The sequence below is a fragment of the Panthera uncia genome, assembly GCF_023721935.1.
Source record: "Panthera uncia isolate 11264 chromosome E2 unlocalized genomic scaffold, Puncia_PCG_1.0 HiC_scaffold_19, whole genome shotgun sequence".
Taxonomy (NCBI): domain Eukaryota; kingdom Metazoa; phylum Chordata; class Mammalia; order Carnivora; family Felidae; genus Panthera; species Panthera uncia.
In genome coordinates this window covers 11,520,191-11,537,729 of record NW_026057588.1, presented here as the reverse complement: position 1 = coordinate 11,537,729, position 17,539 = coordinate 11,520,191, and the positions used below count along the sequence as shown (strand labels likewise).

Here is a 17,539-nt window from a genome sequence, read left to right as displayed (position 1 = left end):
TTGTAAGAACAACTCAGCAAAATAAAATTCCAGTTTATTGTTGGAAAACACTATTTCACACACACACTTCAAACAGGACAAACAATAAATAAACAGCAACTTCATAGACAAAAAAGGGGGAAAAAGAAATTTTATCTTGGCCCTTTTTCATTAACATTTTTAAAGTTTATTTATTTTGAGAGAGAGACAGAGAGTCTGCATGGGGGAGGGGCAGAGAGAGAGAGAGAGAGAGAGAGAGAGAGACTACCAAGCAGGCGCAGGGAAGCATCTCACCAACTGTAAGATCATGACCTGAACCCAAATCAAGAGCGGGAGGCTGGACGCACTGAGCCTCTCAGGCACTGCTAAGTTTTGATTCTTTTCTCCTCCCTTGTTGCAGATTCCCGCTGTGGTTCTGGGGGGGGGGGGGTGGCAGAGCAAGAGGTCATCTGGGGGTGGCGCTCCCCACGATGGGACTCTCCAAAGATGACCCTCTTTACATTTTGAGACTGGACGTGGGGGCTGAAGAGGTCCTGGTGGCATTTTTTGTCGTTGTTTATCAAGTTTAACTTTCCCTTTTTCACTGTCTAGTCATCGTCATCGATCTTCCGCTTCTTGGTGTCGACATCAGCAACCTCACCATCTTCCGCTGCCCGTGTGTCCGTAGCTGCCTCGGCCTCATCATCTTCCTCTCCATCCTCTTTCCTCACCTCGGCCCTCCACCTCCTTTCCCTCCTCCCCTTCTTTGTCTTCCTCATCTACCTCATTGTCGGCCTCCTGCTCCTGATTTTCCTCATTAGTGTTCCCATCAGCAGGTGCAGCTCTTCCCTTCTCCACCTCCTCCACAACTTCCTTCTTCTTCTGTAAGTCCTTGGTGGTGATATCGGAGCTGGGGTCCACGGCCGTGCCTGAAATGATGGGGCATGCCAGAGGCCCCATGCAGCAGATTCAAAAGCAAGCGAGAGTTGGAGGACCATCAGGGAGCAGGCATGCGCCCGAGGTGGGAGAGCGGGTTACCCGAACAATGCAAAGATGGCTTTTCAGAGCAGCCCATGGGGCCATGAAATAGCTTTGAATCCCTTTAAAAACTACCTTTTCATCTTTCCTCCTCTCTGAACTTACCACATTCCTGAATTTTATTCACCATGCCCTTGTTTTCCATTATCTTCCACTTAAGCACAAAATATCATTGTTTTGCTTCCTTTTTAAAATTTTATGAATGAAACATCCTGCAGGTATATTTCTATGGCTCAATGCTCATGTTATGATAGATTCAGTAACTTTCACTGCTATGTACTATTCCGATGTAAAGGTACTCCAGACCTAATTGTTCACCCTACTTTTGATGGGTGTGTTTCATTTCTAGATTTGTTACTTGCAATATTAATGAGAGCAATGCTACTGTGTTTGATGACAGGGAAAGCATTTTAAGAATTTGTGGCTGTGATTAAGGCACTTAGGGGGAAGCAAAAGACAGACTTTTGGAAGAGAAACAACAACAACAAAAAAGGTCAAACAAACAAACATTTTTCTCCCCAGGAACATTGAGGAGTTTCTTCTGAAATTGTGTTAGAAAAGGAATTTTATCTTCTTCCCTAACAGTATAACCATTAGCTCTTTATCTTTGTTTCTATCTACTATTTGATATCTGAAGGAAAAGTGTCAGAAATGTCAAAGAAATACAAATATTTAGGTTCAAAATTGCCAACTGCAACAGAGAGGAATCAGGCACTGTTTAGGAAGTGGTTTTTGTATACTCAGGATATAACAAAATGTAATTACCACTTTTTGAAATAAGACAAGTAGTGTTCTGATGGACTAATTATGTAGTCTCAAACAGGTTCCTTGCCTTGCATGACCTATAAACTAGTACATCTGATTCCCTAATTCTGGGCTCTGTTCTAATCTACCTGCGTTCACAATCAGGAAGTTATTTCCTTAGTCTAGGGCTTTCAAAGTTATCTGGTTAAGTACCCTTAACATCACAGAAGAATGGAAACCTACAGCAGCCACTCTATGACCGGATATGACTTTGATTTCTTCTTGCTTTTAAAACATTATGCCAATTTGCATTCTTTCCCATAAAGCATCATTGATTCATTATAAAATATCTAAATTATTTGGCGGATAAATTGTAAATATTTTTCTGCATCTTAAATTTGATGCTCCAAGAAGATGTAATTGTACCACTCTTATAGATAATGAAACTGTGGAAATAATGAAACTCACTATCCTAACAGTTACAATTTTCCAGGTACATATAGTGATTGGCAGTCAGATCATCAAACTAACACATACTAAGCCACACAACACTGCACTGTTTTTCGATCTCAGCTGGACAGTGATCCACTTTCATAATCACCATAGTATGCAAACGAAAAGCCTATTAAAAAAACCTCACAAATACTAAATTGTCCTCGGTTACTGACATTAACACACAATGTCCCAGATCTCATCTCTCAGTCCTACAGGGACCTTTGCACATGATCACAGTATCAATTCACGACCACGTATTGTTGCTTTTCTCTTGAAAAAATATATAATCTCTAACAGAAACCACCTTACACGTAAGGAAACAAGGATTCACACCAGCAGAAACTATCCCATGAATATAAACAACTCCACACGAGGTCCTAGTCACCGAATTGGACCCACAAACTCAGAGCCACACGTATCCATCTGTTCAACCCGCCAGACCCTACTCGAGTCCCTCGTAAACCAGGTAAGCCCGTGGCCTCGCTCAGGGTTATTCCCATGGACCTTACTTGCGATGTTGCCGCCCATTGAAGCCTAAGTCCCTGGTCATATCCCCCCACGCCCCTCTCCGCCGACGCTCCCCTTCCAATCTCTAACACTCTCAGAATGCATTCCTCAGCCTTCCTTGAAAACCATTTAATTCTCCCTCAGTCACATCGAAGATTATTGAGATGTGACGTTCGCCTAGCCGGGACCTACTCGCTGCAGCAAAAACTAGAAGTTCGGGTTGACTTTGGAAAAAGCGCCTTTGCCAGGCGTAGCCGAGTTGCATGCTGGGAGCATTCTAAGGGTCCTGGGTCCCAGCTTCTGAGGATTTGCCCGCCGTGGACTACATTTCCCAAAAGTCTCCGGGCACAGGTCTTCTTCCGGGCGGGGTGGGGCTGCCCGCGGAGAGCTCTTTGGATGGCCCGGTTCTCGCCCTCCAGGGACTTGCCGTCTCTTATTTCCCATAAGCCTGTGGGTCCGTTTCCGGTGTCCTGAAGGTTCTCGGGCTCCGCGCAGTGAGTTGCTCGCGTCGGGGGAAGTAGTCAGCGCCGGGTCAGAAGCCGCAGCCAGTGTGGGGGTGACTTCGGGAAGCGCCCGAGGTGAGGAGGCCCGGTTAGCGGACCGGGTGTGTCGCGTTCGGAGCCTCCAGCCTGTGTGTGCGCTAGCGGCTGAGCAGGATGGTGCGTGGCAGGGCCGGGGTGTGCCTCCGTGATGGTGTATATGCGATTGGGAATGTGTGCCCGGGTGGATGGGGTGCGTGGCCTTGTGGTTTTGCTTTGGCTGTGTGCTCTGGGTTCCCTCTAGACTTTCTTTGGGCCTGCCAAAGTTAAATGCCCGCAAGAAAAGGGGTCCTACCCTAAGCCCTAGAGGGAACGTTCCACGCCAAGAAGGCATAGGGCTAGTCTTGGGATGGGAATCGTACATCCGGAAGTGTCCTCGTGACATGCTTCTAGGAAGACGTGATGGGGGAAGCCCCAGAGGTAAGGTTCGTAGAAGGGGCGCGCGTCTCGGAGCTCCTTGGGAGCCAGCTACATGTTTCAGAGCAGCCAGACCTTCGTGCCCAGCAGTTGCTGTCAACTCAGAGACAGGTTGCAACCTTCCTTCCTTTCAATTCCGTTGGGTTTTGTGTGGCTGAAGGTGAATACGGCTCTAGGCGGTGTTTCGGTTTTCCTTTTTTGTTTTTTTTTTTGTTTGTTTTAGTTAGGTCTGTGCTCCAAGAAATGCTGGTGTCTCATGAGTCTTTCGGTGTCCCCCTCCCGCACCCCCACCCCCACCCCCACTCCCACTGCTGCCGGGTTTCTAAGAAGGATCCTGAGGAGGAGGGAAGAATTGTTGCATATTTTGAAGTCAAGGATCAGGGTGAGTTTGTGCTTCTTTCTTATTCACACAGTTACTTTCGTTTTTAGATCATGAGAATATTTGCTTTCTTGGCCTGAAATATCACTAGTAGTGACTATCCTGGGTTTTCCTCCTGATGAATGACCTACCCTGCTCATGCATCCCTCTTAGTCGCCCCTTATTGACCTTACTCTCAATTAATAGCCAGCTATTCAAGTTTGAAAAAGTGACCAGATGCTCAAATGATCTAGTAGAGGAAATCTTAACCTGAGGTTTTGTCCCATTTATAATTGCCAGATGATCACAAATCTCTTGGATTTGAGACCGAATTTTTATAAATATTTGTAAATTTCTTCTTTTAGTGGGCAAAAATGTCTATAATTTCATGAGATTGTCGAATGTACGTGACCCAAAAAAGATCCAGCTCCATTGGTCCGGGATTAGGATTTTTTTTTTTTTTTTCATTTTTTATTTATTTTTGGGACAGAGAGAGACAGAGCATGAACGGGGGAGGGGCAGAGAGAGAGGGAGACACAGAATCGGAAACAGGCTCCAGGCTCCGAGCCATCAGCCCAGAGCCTGACGCGGGGCTCGAACTCACGGACCGCGAGATCGTGACCTGGCTGAAGTCGGACGCTCAACCGACTGCGCCACCCAGGCGCCCCCGGGATTAGGATTTAATAGCTGGGAAGGAGATTTTACAAGATTAGTGTCCAGTGATATGGAAACAGTGAAGTAAATTGCAGTTGTCTCCTGTAATGGAATAATGTGTACTTGATAAAAATTATGTTTATAAAGAATCAGAAGGAAAATGTAAGTAATAAAATATTAAGTAATAGTTATAAACAAAAGTCCACAAGAATATTGTGAGTTCTATATGAATCCCATTCAGTAAGAGTTATGGGAGACATTCTTCTCAAAAAATTTTTTTAATGTTTATTTTTGAGACACAGAGCACGAGTGGGGGAGGGGCAGAGAGAGAGGGAGACACTGATTCCGAAGCAGACTGCAGGCTCCGAGCCGACAGCACAGAGCCCTACACGGGGCTCGAACCCACAAACTGCGAGATCAGGACCTGAGCTGAAGTCGGATGCTTAACCAACTGAGCCACCCAGGCGCCCCTGAAAGACATTTTTCAAGGATTGTCTCCAAAATGTTTTAATTGACCGCAGTGAACAGGTGGAGGGGTGTAGCCACACTTGTTGAGCATCTGTTCTGTACCAAATATTATTCTATTTATGTGCATATATTTCCTTCCTCAGACTTTGAAGGTGACTTAACGTAATTGGTGTGTTGGTTTCAGGGGAACCTTGATAGTGAACGTGTCTCAGTGTAGGGGTCAGCTCCAGCTCCAGCACGTTCAACAGCTGGTCAGTGTACTTTGTTTCCGGCCCACTGGTCTTCAGGGTTGGCTCTGTTTTTTGCAGTTTTCTTAATGACTGAAATATGCCCCTTCCCTATCATTCAGTTTTTTACATTTGGAAATATCTTTATATTTCTGGTCATGGAATTAATGCAGGTTTGTTGCAAAAAAAATTCAACAATCCAGGGAACATAGAGAAGGAAGTTAGAATTACATCCTCTAGAGGTAATCATTCTTTAAAAAAATTTTTTTAACGTTTTATTTATTTTTGAGAGAGAGAGACAGAGCGTAATCAAGGAAAGGACAGAGAGAGAGAGGGAGACACAGAATCCGAAGCAGGCTCCAGGCTCTGAGCTGTCAGCACAGAGCCTGACGTGGGGCTCAAACTCACAAACCGTAAGATCATGCCCTAGCCGATGTCAGACGCTTAACTGACTGAGCCACCCAGGCACCCCTAGAGTTAATCATTCTTAATATTTTGGTGCATTTCTGTTTAAAAATTTTTTTTCCTGTGAGCCTATGTGTCTGGTTTTGTTTCTGCTGAATAAGATAACAGTAATTGGTGATACAACTGAATTGAAGACTCTCTAGCTTTTATTTTGATGGAGAAGTCCAACCCACGTGTGGGTTTTGTTTTACTCTTGAATGTGCAGGAAGAAGAGAGAAGTGTTAGTGATTTCTTCTTTATTTAAAAACCTGAAGTATTCACAGCTTTTAGGAATGTAAACACCATTTAAAAGTTAATTACAAGAGCCTCAAAGACAGACTTTCAGAATTAGATTATTTTAAAGGTTATTTCCACAGAAAATAGTGATAATTTGCAGTGTCTGTTCTGTCTTATAAAAACCTATTTTACAAATAATATTTCCAAGGACAGATATTAATAACAGAAGGTAGAATAAGAAGGTTATAGTTATGGACATTTAATAAACCACCAATTTGCACAGAACAAGATCACACCTCTGGTTAATGTTCTCCTCTTGACATCTAATTGGGTTGTATTTTCTGAGCCAGCTTTATGATGTTGAGTCCTGTCTCTATCTGCAGCTTCTGGGAGTGGGGGATATCTCCTCTGTGTCTTTCTGAGAACCTGTTGTGCTTATGTTGTTATTTAGGAAGAATAGTGGGCTTAAGGCTGGACTGTGAAACTTTAGTTAACTTTGTAAGAAAACACACCTGAGAAGCATGGATTTTATTATGAAAATACGGAAAGGGTCATTAACTTTTCTTATTATAACAGAATAAGGGACAGTAATCTCCATTTTCAATAATAATGGCTAAAACTTAGGTTAAGTAATTATCGTACACTAGGTTTTTTTTTTTGTTTGTTTCTTTTTTTAACATTTATTTATTTTTGAGATAGAGACAGAGCTCGAGTGGGGGAGGGACAGAGAAAGAAGGAGACACAGAATGTGAAGCAGCCTTCAGGCTCTGAGGTGGGGCTCAAACTCATGGACTGTGAGATCATGACCTGAGCTGAAGTCGGACGCTGTATTTATTACCTGAGCCACCTAGGCACCCCAGTATTTTTTTTTTTTTTTTTGTAATTTAAGAAATCTCTGCACTCCACATGGGGCTCAGACTCACGACCCTGAAATCAAGAGCCTTATGCTCCTCCGAATGAACCAGCCAGATGCCCCTATCGTACACCAGTATTATATGTGGATTTTCTTACTTAATCTTCAGTGCAGCCCTCTGTAGTAGACAGTGTTCCTATCCTTCTTTTATTCTTTTATTGACGAGGAAATAGAAGTGTTGAGAAATTGGTCACTGTCGAGCCCAGATTCACATCCTGAAAGTCGACACCAGAGCCTTTATCTTAATTTCAGATAGACTTCCCACATTGTGTATCCTTTACAAACCTGCCTGTATCACCAAGGAATTGATTATGTGTGTCTTTCTTCAATTAATATGGTCTAATACCACCAAACTAATGAGGGCACAGCAGGCCACAGTTGAGCAAACCTTTTGCTTACTGTTAGGTAGTTTCTAATTCTTGGTTATCTCATAAATGATTTTTGGTTGAATATTCTTGTGTATACATCTGTACTTCTCTAGCTATTTAAGGACACGTTTCCATAAGGGAATTTTGGGTTAAAATTTGTCCCAAATCTAAGACCCTGAGATAGGACTTGGGTAGTGATACAGTAACTGAAAGACATGGTTGTTGCCTTTAAGACAAGGAAGACTAAATTTACATCGGAATGAAGTTAAGGCTGCCAGCAACAAAGGCCAAGAAACAACTCAGGTAACCTGTCTTGGAAACTCATAGGAAGGTAATTACAGGCAATACTGTTGGGTCACGACTGGTTTTGCAGAGGCAAATAGAATTTGTCCTGTGTGTTGGATACCCTGTAGTTTGTATCCTATGAATGTTAGTTGCTAAGTGAGACCAGTAGGATCAGTTCAGCAATTATCAGGAAAGTATCCTGTCTAAAAAGACAAGTTCAGATATAAAATCAACCCATGTGTCAGAAGACATGAAGAGAAGCAGGATTGAGATCTCATCAATATATCCATGACATTTCTTGGGGGAATTTCAGCCACTTTTTTTCTAGGCAAAACGGGAGTGTATGTAGAAATTATATGGTTAGTATAATGCATGGCCATGGCTACAACAGTTAATGCAGAATACTTAAACAAAAAGAACATTATGACCACAATAAAAAGAAAACCCTTATTGTATATAGATGTATAACTTTCTAAACACTTTTTTTTCCTAAACACTTTTTTCATCTGTGGACATGTGATTGTCAGTCTTTTCTATATTGGTATACACATACAATTTATAAATATAATCATACTATACATCCTGCAAGCTGTATTTTCTATTGACAGTATATTTTGATTATTTTCCCCGACTTAGCTTAGTTTCTCGTATTCTGTTGCGTGTATGTTCTGAACGCGTTAAGAGGTCAGCTTTTTGGGCTCAGGCAGTTGTACATCCTGTCCACCCCTGTGTCTTGACCAACCTTCTTGAGCCCCGAGCCCATGAAAGATGTTCTCACTTGGACTGTGGTCCTCTTTCTCAGCTCGGAGAGGCAGAATGGTGGGAGGGAGATCTGGTCTGGGAAGGACTGGTGGTCCAGCCTCAGTCTCATATCAGCACATCCCCAGTATCAGGCACTGCCAGAAACCTTCCTACTGAAGGACCTTCGGGTTTGAGGGGAGAGTTTAGATTTCAAAGATGGTGTGGGAGTGTGGGGGGTAGGAGGAGGAATGGCAGAGGTAGAAGTTTATATTAGCTTAAGTCAGGATGGGATCACTTCACATCTGGTCTAAAGCTTTTTTTTCCCCTCCCCAGCTCTGACTTTTCTGGATTCTGTGCTTCACCAATAGAGGAAACCCATGGATTATTAATTAGTTCTTGCAATTCTAGAACCATGACTGATGTAAGTTGGTTATTTCTCTCTCCTTGAAATACTGTGATTTTTAGGTCATATGAATCTTTTCCTTAATTATCCGAATGCTTTCTGCATAACAGAACCCCGCTCCTGAACCTGCCTCTCAGTTCCCCCTATTCCAGTAAAGGATAGGGCCAAGTAGCCCAGTGTCCTTCGTATGTGCCTTTCCAGTCAGTGTCATCATGGTCATTGAACACATTCAACATCTGTGTGCTCGGTCTTCTATCAAGAGTAGCAAAGGGATGCAATCTTTTGAGGGAAATACTTGAGCTTCTGTCAAAGAATAACTTGAAGAAATGTAGTTAACAGCACACTTTTACTTATATACAAGGAAAACCAGCAGTAGACTGCTATCATCTATTAAAACACCAACGATTTATTTACAAGGGAAGGAAAAACGGGAGAATGAAGACTGTAGACATTTTGAAAACAACAGTTATTCCTTTTTCAGGTTAAGGTGCTGATTGGCTGGCATCTAGGAAAGAAGCCAGTCAGGATACAATGCCCTTAGACAGCTGGATGGTCACCCAAGAGAACAATTTCAGTTGCTTGTGCCTTCTCTGGAAGAGCTTTGGTGTTTACCTAGGACATATCCATGGTAGGCTGTCTTGGGTGGTGCCCTTCGTTATCACTTCTGTCTTTGGTCCACTAGGGCTGCGCCATTTCCCTTATCAGAATTCCTTATTCCCATGTCAGGTCTGTGGTGTGATGAGTCAGTGATGAGGGTCCCATTTGGTCATACAGGCAAACTTGGAACTTCTTCATGGACCTGAGTCTCCCAGAGAGATAAGATTCTTGGGCTCAGCCTCAGTCTCTGTGAGGCTTTGCAAGGCTTTTTGGATGCAGGGGCTTGTGAGTGGGTCTTTCCAGGGAAAGTGTGGTTCCCCAATCAATGAACACCAGTGTCAGAGTCCATTTGGTTATTGACCAGGATGCACAGATCTTGGTGACACCTGTGTCATATATGATGTGCTCTATTGGCAGTCTCCTGCTTGGGAATGAGGAGGGTGTCAGGTGAGGTGTGGTTGATGGTAACAAGGAAGAAGGTGACTGAGATTTCTAAATACTGGATGATAGTAGATTTCTAGAATTAAGAAAGTCTTTAGAAGTTTTGTTCAACCTAAATATATAAATATAATGGAGATATTAATTTCATATACCTATATGATGAACTGAATGCAGCTAATAAAAACATGTATTTGTAAGATGTGTAAGAAAAAAATGCTTACATTGTAATCTAATGGAATGGTTTACTTGAGGCTTAATGATAATCTGTAATTTAATGGAAGTCATTTTTCTGAAATAGAGATTTTATAGTGCATTTGGGAAAAAAATTTTCTTATTTGTGTTTTCTGTTCCTTAAAGTCTGAAAGGGAAAAGATGGTGTAGCAGTTTACGTTTATAAAGAATTTACGAGACAGGCACATAGCAGGTTGTATGTATGTTTACATAAACAACCTCCCCCCCAACACCACTTTTATTTAATAGAAGAGAAACTGGGATTATTTTATATATTACCAGACAAGTCTAGGTAGCTTAGTTACCTATCTCACAACATCCAAGAAATTTTTCCTGCTGTAACAGGATTCTTCTAGAATGTGTAACACTCTGCTTTAGTTGTACTAATTTCTTTACTTTTCTCTACCTATATGTATCACAGGCCTCCAGCCTACTTGATTGTTACATTTTCCTCTTCTTGCGGTTTATCCTTCGTAATCCTTTTTCCCCCTCTTAGAAATATTTTCTTAAGTTCTTAAATTTCTTTAATTCCCCAAGTAATGTATGGGTTTTTGGTTTTAGGGCTTGGTGACTTTCAGGGATGTGGCCATCGACTTCTCTCAGGAGGAGTGGGAGTGCCTGGACCCTGCTCAGAGGGACTTGTACGTGGATGTGATGTTGGAGAACTATAGTAACTTGGTCTCATTGGGTAAGGTCATCTGCCTGAAATACTTGAGAATCTTCTCTGCAGCATTGGCTTTCCCTGTGGGAATTATAGGGCTGTCTTTGAAGAAACCAGGTCAATTTCTTCTCCCTGTTCTCAAAGGGACAACTTAATATTTGTTGGACTAGAAATGGGTTCAGCAAGCTCCTTGATCGTCCCATACCTTCACACCTTCCTCTGGCTTTTCCTGTAGTGGCCTCTCTTCTTTACAAGGAGCGGGATTTGCATTATGGGGCATTCAGTTCGTAACCATTGTTTCATACTGTGTTTAACTTGAACGTGTCTAACGATTATCTGTGTGCTTGCTCCTCAGAATGTGATTGTTAATGTTTGAGGAACCATAGGAAGACCAGAACAGAGTTAGTGAAGGAGAGGATACCAAGAAGTTAGTGAAGGAGATAGGCAGGGCCCAGACGGTAGGCGGTTTTGTTGGTTTGGGGGAGGAATGTGGATTGTTTTCTGAGTGATTAGAAGCCTTTATTTGGTTTACTGGGGTTTTAGCTTTTTTTTTTTTTTTTAAGTTCATTTATTTATTTTTGAAAGAGAGTATGTGAGCAAGCAGGGGAAGGGCAAAGAGAGGGAGGGGAGAGGGAGAATCTCAAGTAGGAGTTTGAGACGTGCGGCTTGATCTCACTGAAGGGAAATCAAGAGTTGGATGCTCAACCAACTGAGCTACCCAGGTGCCCCGGGGTTAGGTTTTTTATTGTTAAATATTACACACATACCTAACATCAGCTGCTTCTACCAGCTTGTCTTTTTTTTTTTTTCCCTCCAAATTAATATTTAAATTCTAGTTAGTTAACTTATAGTGTCATAGTGGTTTCAGGAATAGAATTTAGTGATTCATCACTTACATATATGAGTGAATGAATTAATGCATGAAGTATTAAAAAAAGAAATACAGTTGCCAGGTCCTATCCCAGACATGCAGAACAGGGTCTACGTTTACACAAGATCCCTGGGTGATTTTTATACACATCAAAGAAGCACTGCTCTTTGTTAGTTTTTGACCCACATGCAGAGAGTGCAGCTAGAAACAGGGTCCTGATGTACTCCGACTTTCAAAGGAGCCCCTTCACTTTATGCGGTGGAGGATTGAATAAACAATTCATTTCACACTAAGCGAACACATTCCTTTCAACATGTTGGAAGCTGAAAGTTGCGATCTGTGAACCTTGTATTTTACAAAGTTAAACTCTACACCGAATTCAATCCTAAAAATGTCTCCTGAAACTTCTTTTCCTGTTAGCAAAATAACAATAGTAACTCTGACAATATTAACACTTAACACTGTGCTAACCATACGCCAGGCTGTGTTGTTTTCTCTTTTTTAAGTTTATTTATTTTGAGAGAGAGAGAGCACATGTGCATGTGAGAGCTCAGGAGGGACAGAGATAGACGGAGAGAATCCCAAGGAGGCTCCATGCTGTCAGTGCAGAGCCTGACGTGGGGCTTGATCCCCACAAACTGTTGAGATCATGACCTGAGCCAAAATCAAGAGTCAGCTGCTCGACCAACTGACTCACCCAGGCGCCCCAAACCAGGCTGTGTTCTAAGCAGAGCAAGTACATTAGCTTAATTAACTTTCACAACATCCCCATGAGGCAAGTATTGTTTTTATCCCCTTTTAATGGATGAGAATACAGAGACACATATAGTGTAAGTGACTTCCCGGGGTCACACAGCCGGTGGGAGAAGGTTGCAGCAATTGAGCCTGCAAGGAAGTCTGGCTCATGAGCCTGTATTCTTGACCCTCGAATATGCATTTAAAAAATATCCTTTGTGGTGAAATGGGAAATATTCATTAAACTCTTCTGCTGTATACCCAAGTGTGGTGCGTGCCTTGAGGAAAACCACTTGTGCAGGTGTTTGAATTGTGAGTTAAACTGGCTGTTCTTTTCATGGGACACCACTAACAGGTGAACTATTACACTATTATTGAGACTTAGGTAGTTAGAAAAATTTTCTCACAAGTGAGCCCACCACTTGAAAGACAAGTAACAGTATTTTTTGCCAGTGATAGAATTCAGACTTTGAAGTAAAACTTAGAATTGTGTCAAACTTACATCTACCATTTTGAGCTTTTACAACTTCCCAATACATAAACATTTTTCTGATGAGATAGAAGGTAACATTAACACATGATTTTTTAAATATTATGTAATGAGATGTGTGAACATTTCGAAGATCTGCATAACTCCACGAGCCACCATTTTTCACATGACCAGTGCACGATATTACAAAATTATGCCCGGATAAAAGATCATTCAAAGTGCAGTGGATTTTAAGGTAACTTAATATGAAAAGTTCATGGGTATATTTGCATATTTCACCTTGCAACTGACCTTTATGAAACTATCCCTTCTCAAGTTTTACTGTAGCATCAAACAGTAACATACCCACAGTATCAAAGAATAACAGTTGCATATATGTGGGAGGCTAGATTTCCTTCGTATACTTCAGTCACAATAGCATATTGCCATAGAGTGAATGCAGAAGCAGATACGAGAATCCAGTTGACTTCTGTTAAGCCATATATTAAAGAGAGTCACAAAAAATTAAGATACTTATTTTTTTGTTTTAGAAAATGTAACTTTTATAAATTTATTGTACTGACAGAGAATGATTCATTATTTTCAAGTGAATTAATAAATATCTTTAATTTTTCCGTTTTAATTTCTAGTATGGTAAATATTGGAAAATCTAACTTGCACAAACAAAAGCTCTTTTGAGCCCTCAGTGATTTTTTTTTAACATTTATTTATTTTTAAGTGTTTTTATTTTATTTTTTTGAGGTGGGGGGAGCAAATGGGTGAGGCAGAGGGGGAGAGAGAGAGAGAGAGAGAGAGGGAGAAAATCCCATGCAGGCTCTGCACTGTCAGTACGGTGCCAGAAGTGGGGCTCATTCTCACCTGATGCGGAACTCAAACTCGCGAACTGTGAGATCATGACCTGAGTGGAAGTCGGATGCTTAACCGACTGAGGCATCCAGGTGCCCTGGTTTTTTTTTTTTAACATTTAAAAAGTAGTTAAATCTCTTTTCATTTACTAATATTGTTAAGCCTTCCTTACCAAGTAATTGTAATATAAGCTCTTGCATGGCAGTTCAGATTGGTTGAACTAAATTCAAGTTTACTGAACTATCTATTGATGCTAAGCTATACAAAAGTGCATTGCATTTAGTTTATATTTGGCCATCTCAAGGTAGTTGTAAGATTAGATTGGTCAGTTTAAATTCTGTGACTTCCTTTTGGATGTACACACAGTTCTTATACCCAAATGTTCATGGATACAAAGAAATAAAACATCGTTAAGTAAAGCAGCAATAGTTACTACAGTTTATCTATGACCAGTTAAACATCATTAAAATTACTTCCCACAGACCTATCCCACAGTACTCCTCTACCCTTTAATAAGTCACCTAAAATGTCATAAAATCACCATTACATAAAAATACTAACCTTGTATATTTTGTATTGCAAATACACTTATGCATGAGCAAGCAAAGAATTCACCAATAATTAAGAGTATAAGGGGTTCTGAGACCAAGTTTGAGGACTACTGCACCAGATGATGAGTCTTTCACTATATGGGCTTTGTGAGGCCTCAGATGAATGCCTCTTTCCACTCAGTCTGGGTTGGTACTCCAAGTACCTTGTGGAGAGTCACTGTATGGATGCACAAATTAATATTTAGTTACAGATTCATGGCTCCTTTACTTGCTAAACCATGAGCTACAAATTCCAGCTGCCTTAGCAGTCCTGAACTCAGATACCAGTATCCTTTGCCCAGTGAAACCACTGCTGTATATTTGGACTTCATTTTCCTGTACCTTATTTTGGAGGACGCAGCCAGGCAGAAAGGGTGAATATAAAGTTCTCCTAAGAATTGTCTCTAAAAGTTTTTCAGCCCTGTGTCTGGCACACTGTTTGATTTTTAATTTTTTTAAACATTTATTTATTTTTGAGAGACAGAGCACGAGGAGGGGGAGGGGCAGAGAGAGAGGGAGACAGGGAATCTGAAGCAGGCTCCAGGCCCCGAGCTGTCAGCACAGAGCCCGACGTGGGGCTCGAACCCACGAACCGTGAGATCGTGACCCGAGCCGAAGTCAGTTGCTTGACCGACGGAGCCACCCAGGCGCCCCATCTAGTATACTGTTTTATAGCTTTAGAGCTGTTTATAGTGTGAGAGTAAGTCTAATACCAGATTTTTCTTCATGGCTGGGGCTGGAAATCTCTCATCTTCATTTTGAAGAATACTTTGTACTTTATATAGAACTTTAGGTTGAAAGCTTTCTTTCTTTCAGCCGTTAAAGATATCATTCCATTGTCTTGTAGCTTCCATTGTTACAGATGTGAAGTCAGCCTCAATTCTTATAGTTGTTCTCTAACTTTAATGTCCCCCCTTTGCCTCCTTTTATTATTTTTCCTTTATTTTCAGTTTTCAACTGTTTGATTATGATGCTCCCAGTTGTTGCTTTTCTTTGTATTTATTCTCCTTGCAGTTTGCTAAAAAGTAGATTGCTTATTTATACATTTCATACATTTTAAGAATATGACAATAATAATCTTTTCAAGTACTTATTTGGCTCCTTCTGGAACTGCTGTTGTCTGAAGTTGGATTGTTTAATATTGTTGCACAGGTCTGACTCTATTTTTTTTTCCCCATCCTTTTTCTCTTTGCGCTTCAGTTTGGGTTTTTTAGTTGTAGAATTTCCATTTTATAATTTTAGAGTTTGTGTTTCTTTGCTGAAATTTCCCATCTGTTCTCTATCTTTTCTTCCAGAATCTGTAAAATATAATTCAATGGCCTTGCCTGCTGATTCTAATATCTACGTCAGCTGTTCTTTGTCTCTTTTGTGTTTTTTGGGGGGGCTGGGGGTGTGATTTTAGGTCACACTGTCCCTGTTCCTCACCTACCGCATAAATTTTCATTGTGTGCCAGACATTTTGAAGAACAGTAAAGAATAGATCCCTGCCTGTTTCTCAAATCAGCTATTTAGGGGGAGGGGCTGATAACTCAGATCCCCCCAGGCTTAGAGCTGAGCTGGGACTGGGTCATAGCTTTCATTAGTTTCAGTTTATTTCTGGTTTCAAATTAGATTGAAAAATTGTTCTTTGCCGTAAACTTCCTGCATGACCACTGATGTGCTTATCTCTCTGATTGTATCAGGATTTGAGCTAAGTGGAGGTTCTATTACAGTTTTAGTTGGTTTTGTTTCACACGTTTCACCTCCAGTAGAGCCTTGGAACTTAGTAGTTTTGTCTGCTTTTATCCCAACACCAATCCCTCAGAAAAATTCCTGTGGAGTATTATGTAGCTTAGTGTTTTGTTTTTTTAAGTGTAGCTGACATACAATATTAGTTTCAGGTGTGCTTGATTTTCTAGATTCCAGTTGATGATGCCAACCCGCCATAGTTGTGAAAAAGTTCAGCCGAACCACCCCTGTGCACATAAGGGCTTGCTGGATGGAAAGGCATTTTGTGTAAGGGGTCATCCACACAGGAAGATAAGGAACTTGTTAAAATGATCTTTGAGGAATCCTCCAGAAAACTGTCAGATCAGAACATTAAGAACATAAGAGCTGAAAAGTCAAAACTGAGATTGTTGTTCCAACAGGGTAGACACTTGATGCTTAGGAGTGAGCTCAGGAAGTCTTATAATCCAGTTCTTTTATGGGTATTCTTTCTTTCTTTCGTTTTTTTTTAATGGGTATTATTTCTAATTTGCCTTGTATTTCTGTTGAGGGTTTTTTAAATTTTTTTCTGGTAAACGAAATAAAATATGTGGTTTTCTTGTTTTCTTTCAGATTTGGAGTCAACATATGCAATCAAAAATAAAATTTCAGAAAAAGACATTTTTGAAATACATTTTTCCCAATGGGAGAGGACGGAAAGAAGTAAAACTCTTGGCCTTGAGGCATTCATTTTCAAAAATAATTCTAAGTGCAAAAGCAAATTGGAGGGGCTACAGGGACATCAAGAGGCATACTTTAGTCAAATGATAATTAGCTATGAAAAAATGCCCACTTACAGAAAAAGCAAATCTTTTAGTGCACATCAAAGAATTCATAATAGAGAGAAACGCTATATTTGTAAGGAATGTGGGAAGGCTTGTAGTCATGGGTCAAAACTTGTTCAACATGAGAGAACTCATACGACTGAAAAACACTTTGAATGTAGTGAATGTGGGAAGGACTTTTTTAGTGCCTATCAACTTACCGTGCATCAGAGATTTCATACTGGTGAGAAACCCTACGAATGTAAGGAATGTGGGAAGACCTTTAGTTGGGGATCTAGTCTTGTTAAACATGAAAGAATCCATACTGGTGAGAAACCCTATGAATGTAAAGAATGTGGGAAGGCTTTCAGTCGTGGCTACCACCTCACTCAACATCAGAAAATTCATATTGGTGTGAAATCTTACAAATGTAAGGAATGTGGGAAGGCCTTTTTTTGGGGCTCAAGCCTTGCTAAACATGAGATAATTCATACAGGTGAGAAACCTTATAAATGTAAAGAATGTGGGAAGGCCTTCAGTCGTGGTTATCAACTTACTCAGCATCAGAAAATTCATACTGGCAAGAAGCCTTATGAATGTAAAGTATGTGGAAAGGCTTTTTGTTGGGGCTATCAACTTACTCGACATCAGGTATTTCATACTGGCAAGAAACCCTATGAATGTAAGGAATGTGGGAAGACCTTTAATTGCGGCTCAAGTCTTATTCAACATGAGAGAATCCATACTGGCGAGAAACCTTATGGATGTAAA

General features: G+C 41.0%; 1 protein-coding gene and 1 pseudogene across 1 annotated transcript in view; one reads left to right on the top strand and one right to left on the bottom strand.

The window, feature by feature from the left end:
* Positions 1 to 223: 223 nt before the first annotated feature.
* Positions 224 to 918, bottom strand: LOC125915257 (prothymosin alpha-like; annotated as a pseudogene).
* Positions 919 to 3,094: 2,176 nt separating this feature from the next.
* The window catches only part of ZNF283 (zinc finger protein 283), a 14,965-nt gene continuing 520 nt past the window's right edge, over positions 3,095 to 17,539 (top strand). Inside the window, 6 exon segments of the mRNA XM_049620960.1 lie at positions 3,095 to 3,320; positions 4,029 to 4,080; positions 7,601 to 7,698; positions 8,727 to 8,814; positions 10,627 to 10,753; positions 16,578 to 17,539. The exon segment at positions 16,578 to 17,539 is cut by the window's right edge and continues 9 nt beyond it. Of these exon segments, the coding sequence (XP_049476917.1) occupies positions 8,806 to 8,814; positions 10,627 to 10,753; positions 16,578 to 17,539 (1,098 nt within the window). The 5' untranslated portion in view covers positions 3,095 to 3,320; positions 4,029 to 4,080; positions 7,601 to 7,698; positions 8,727 to 8,805.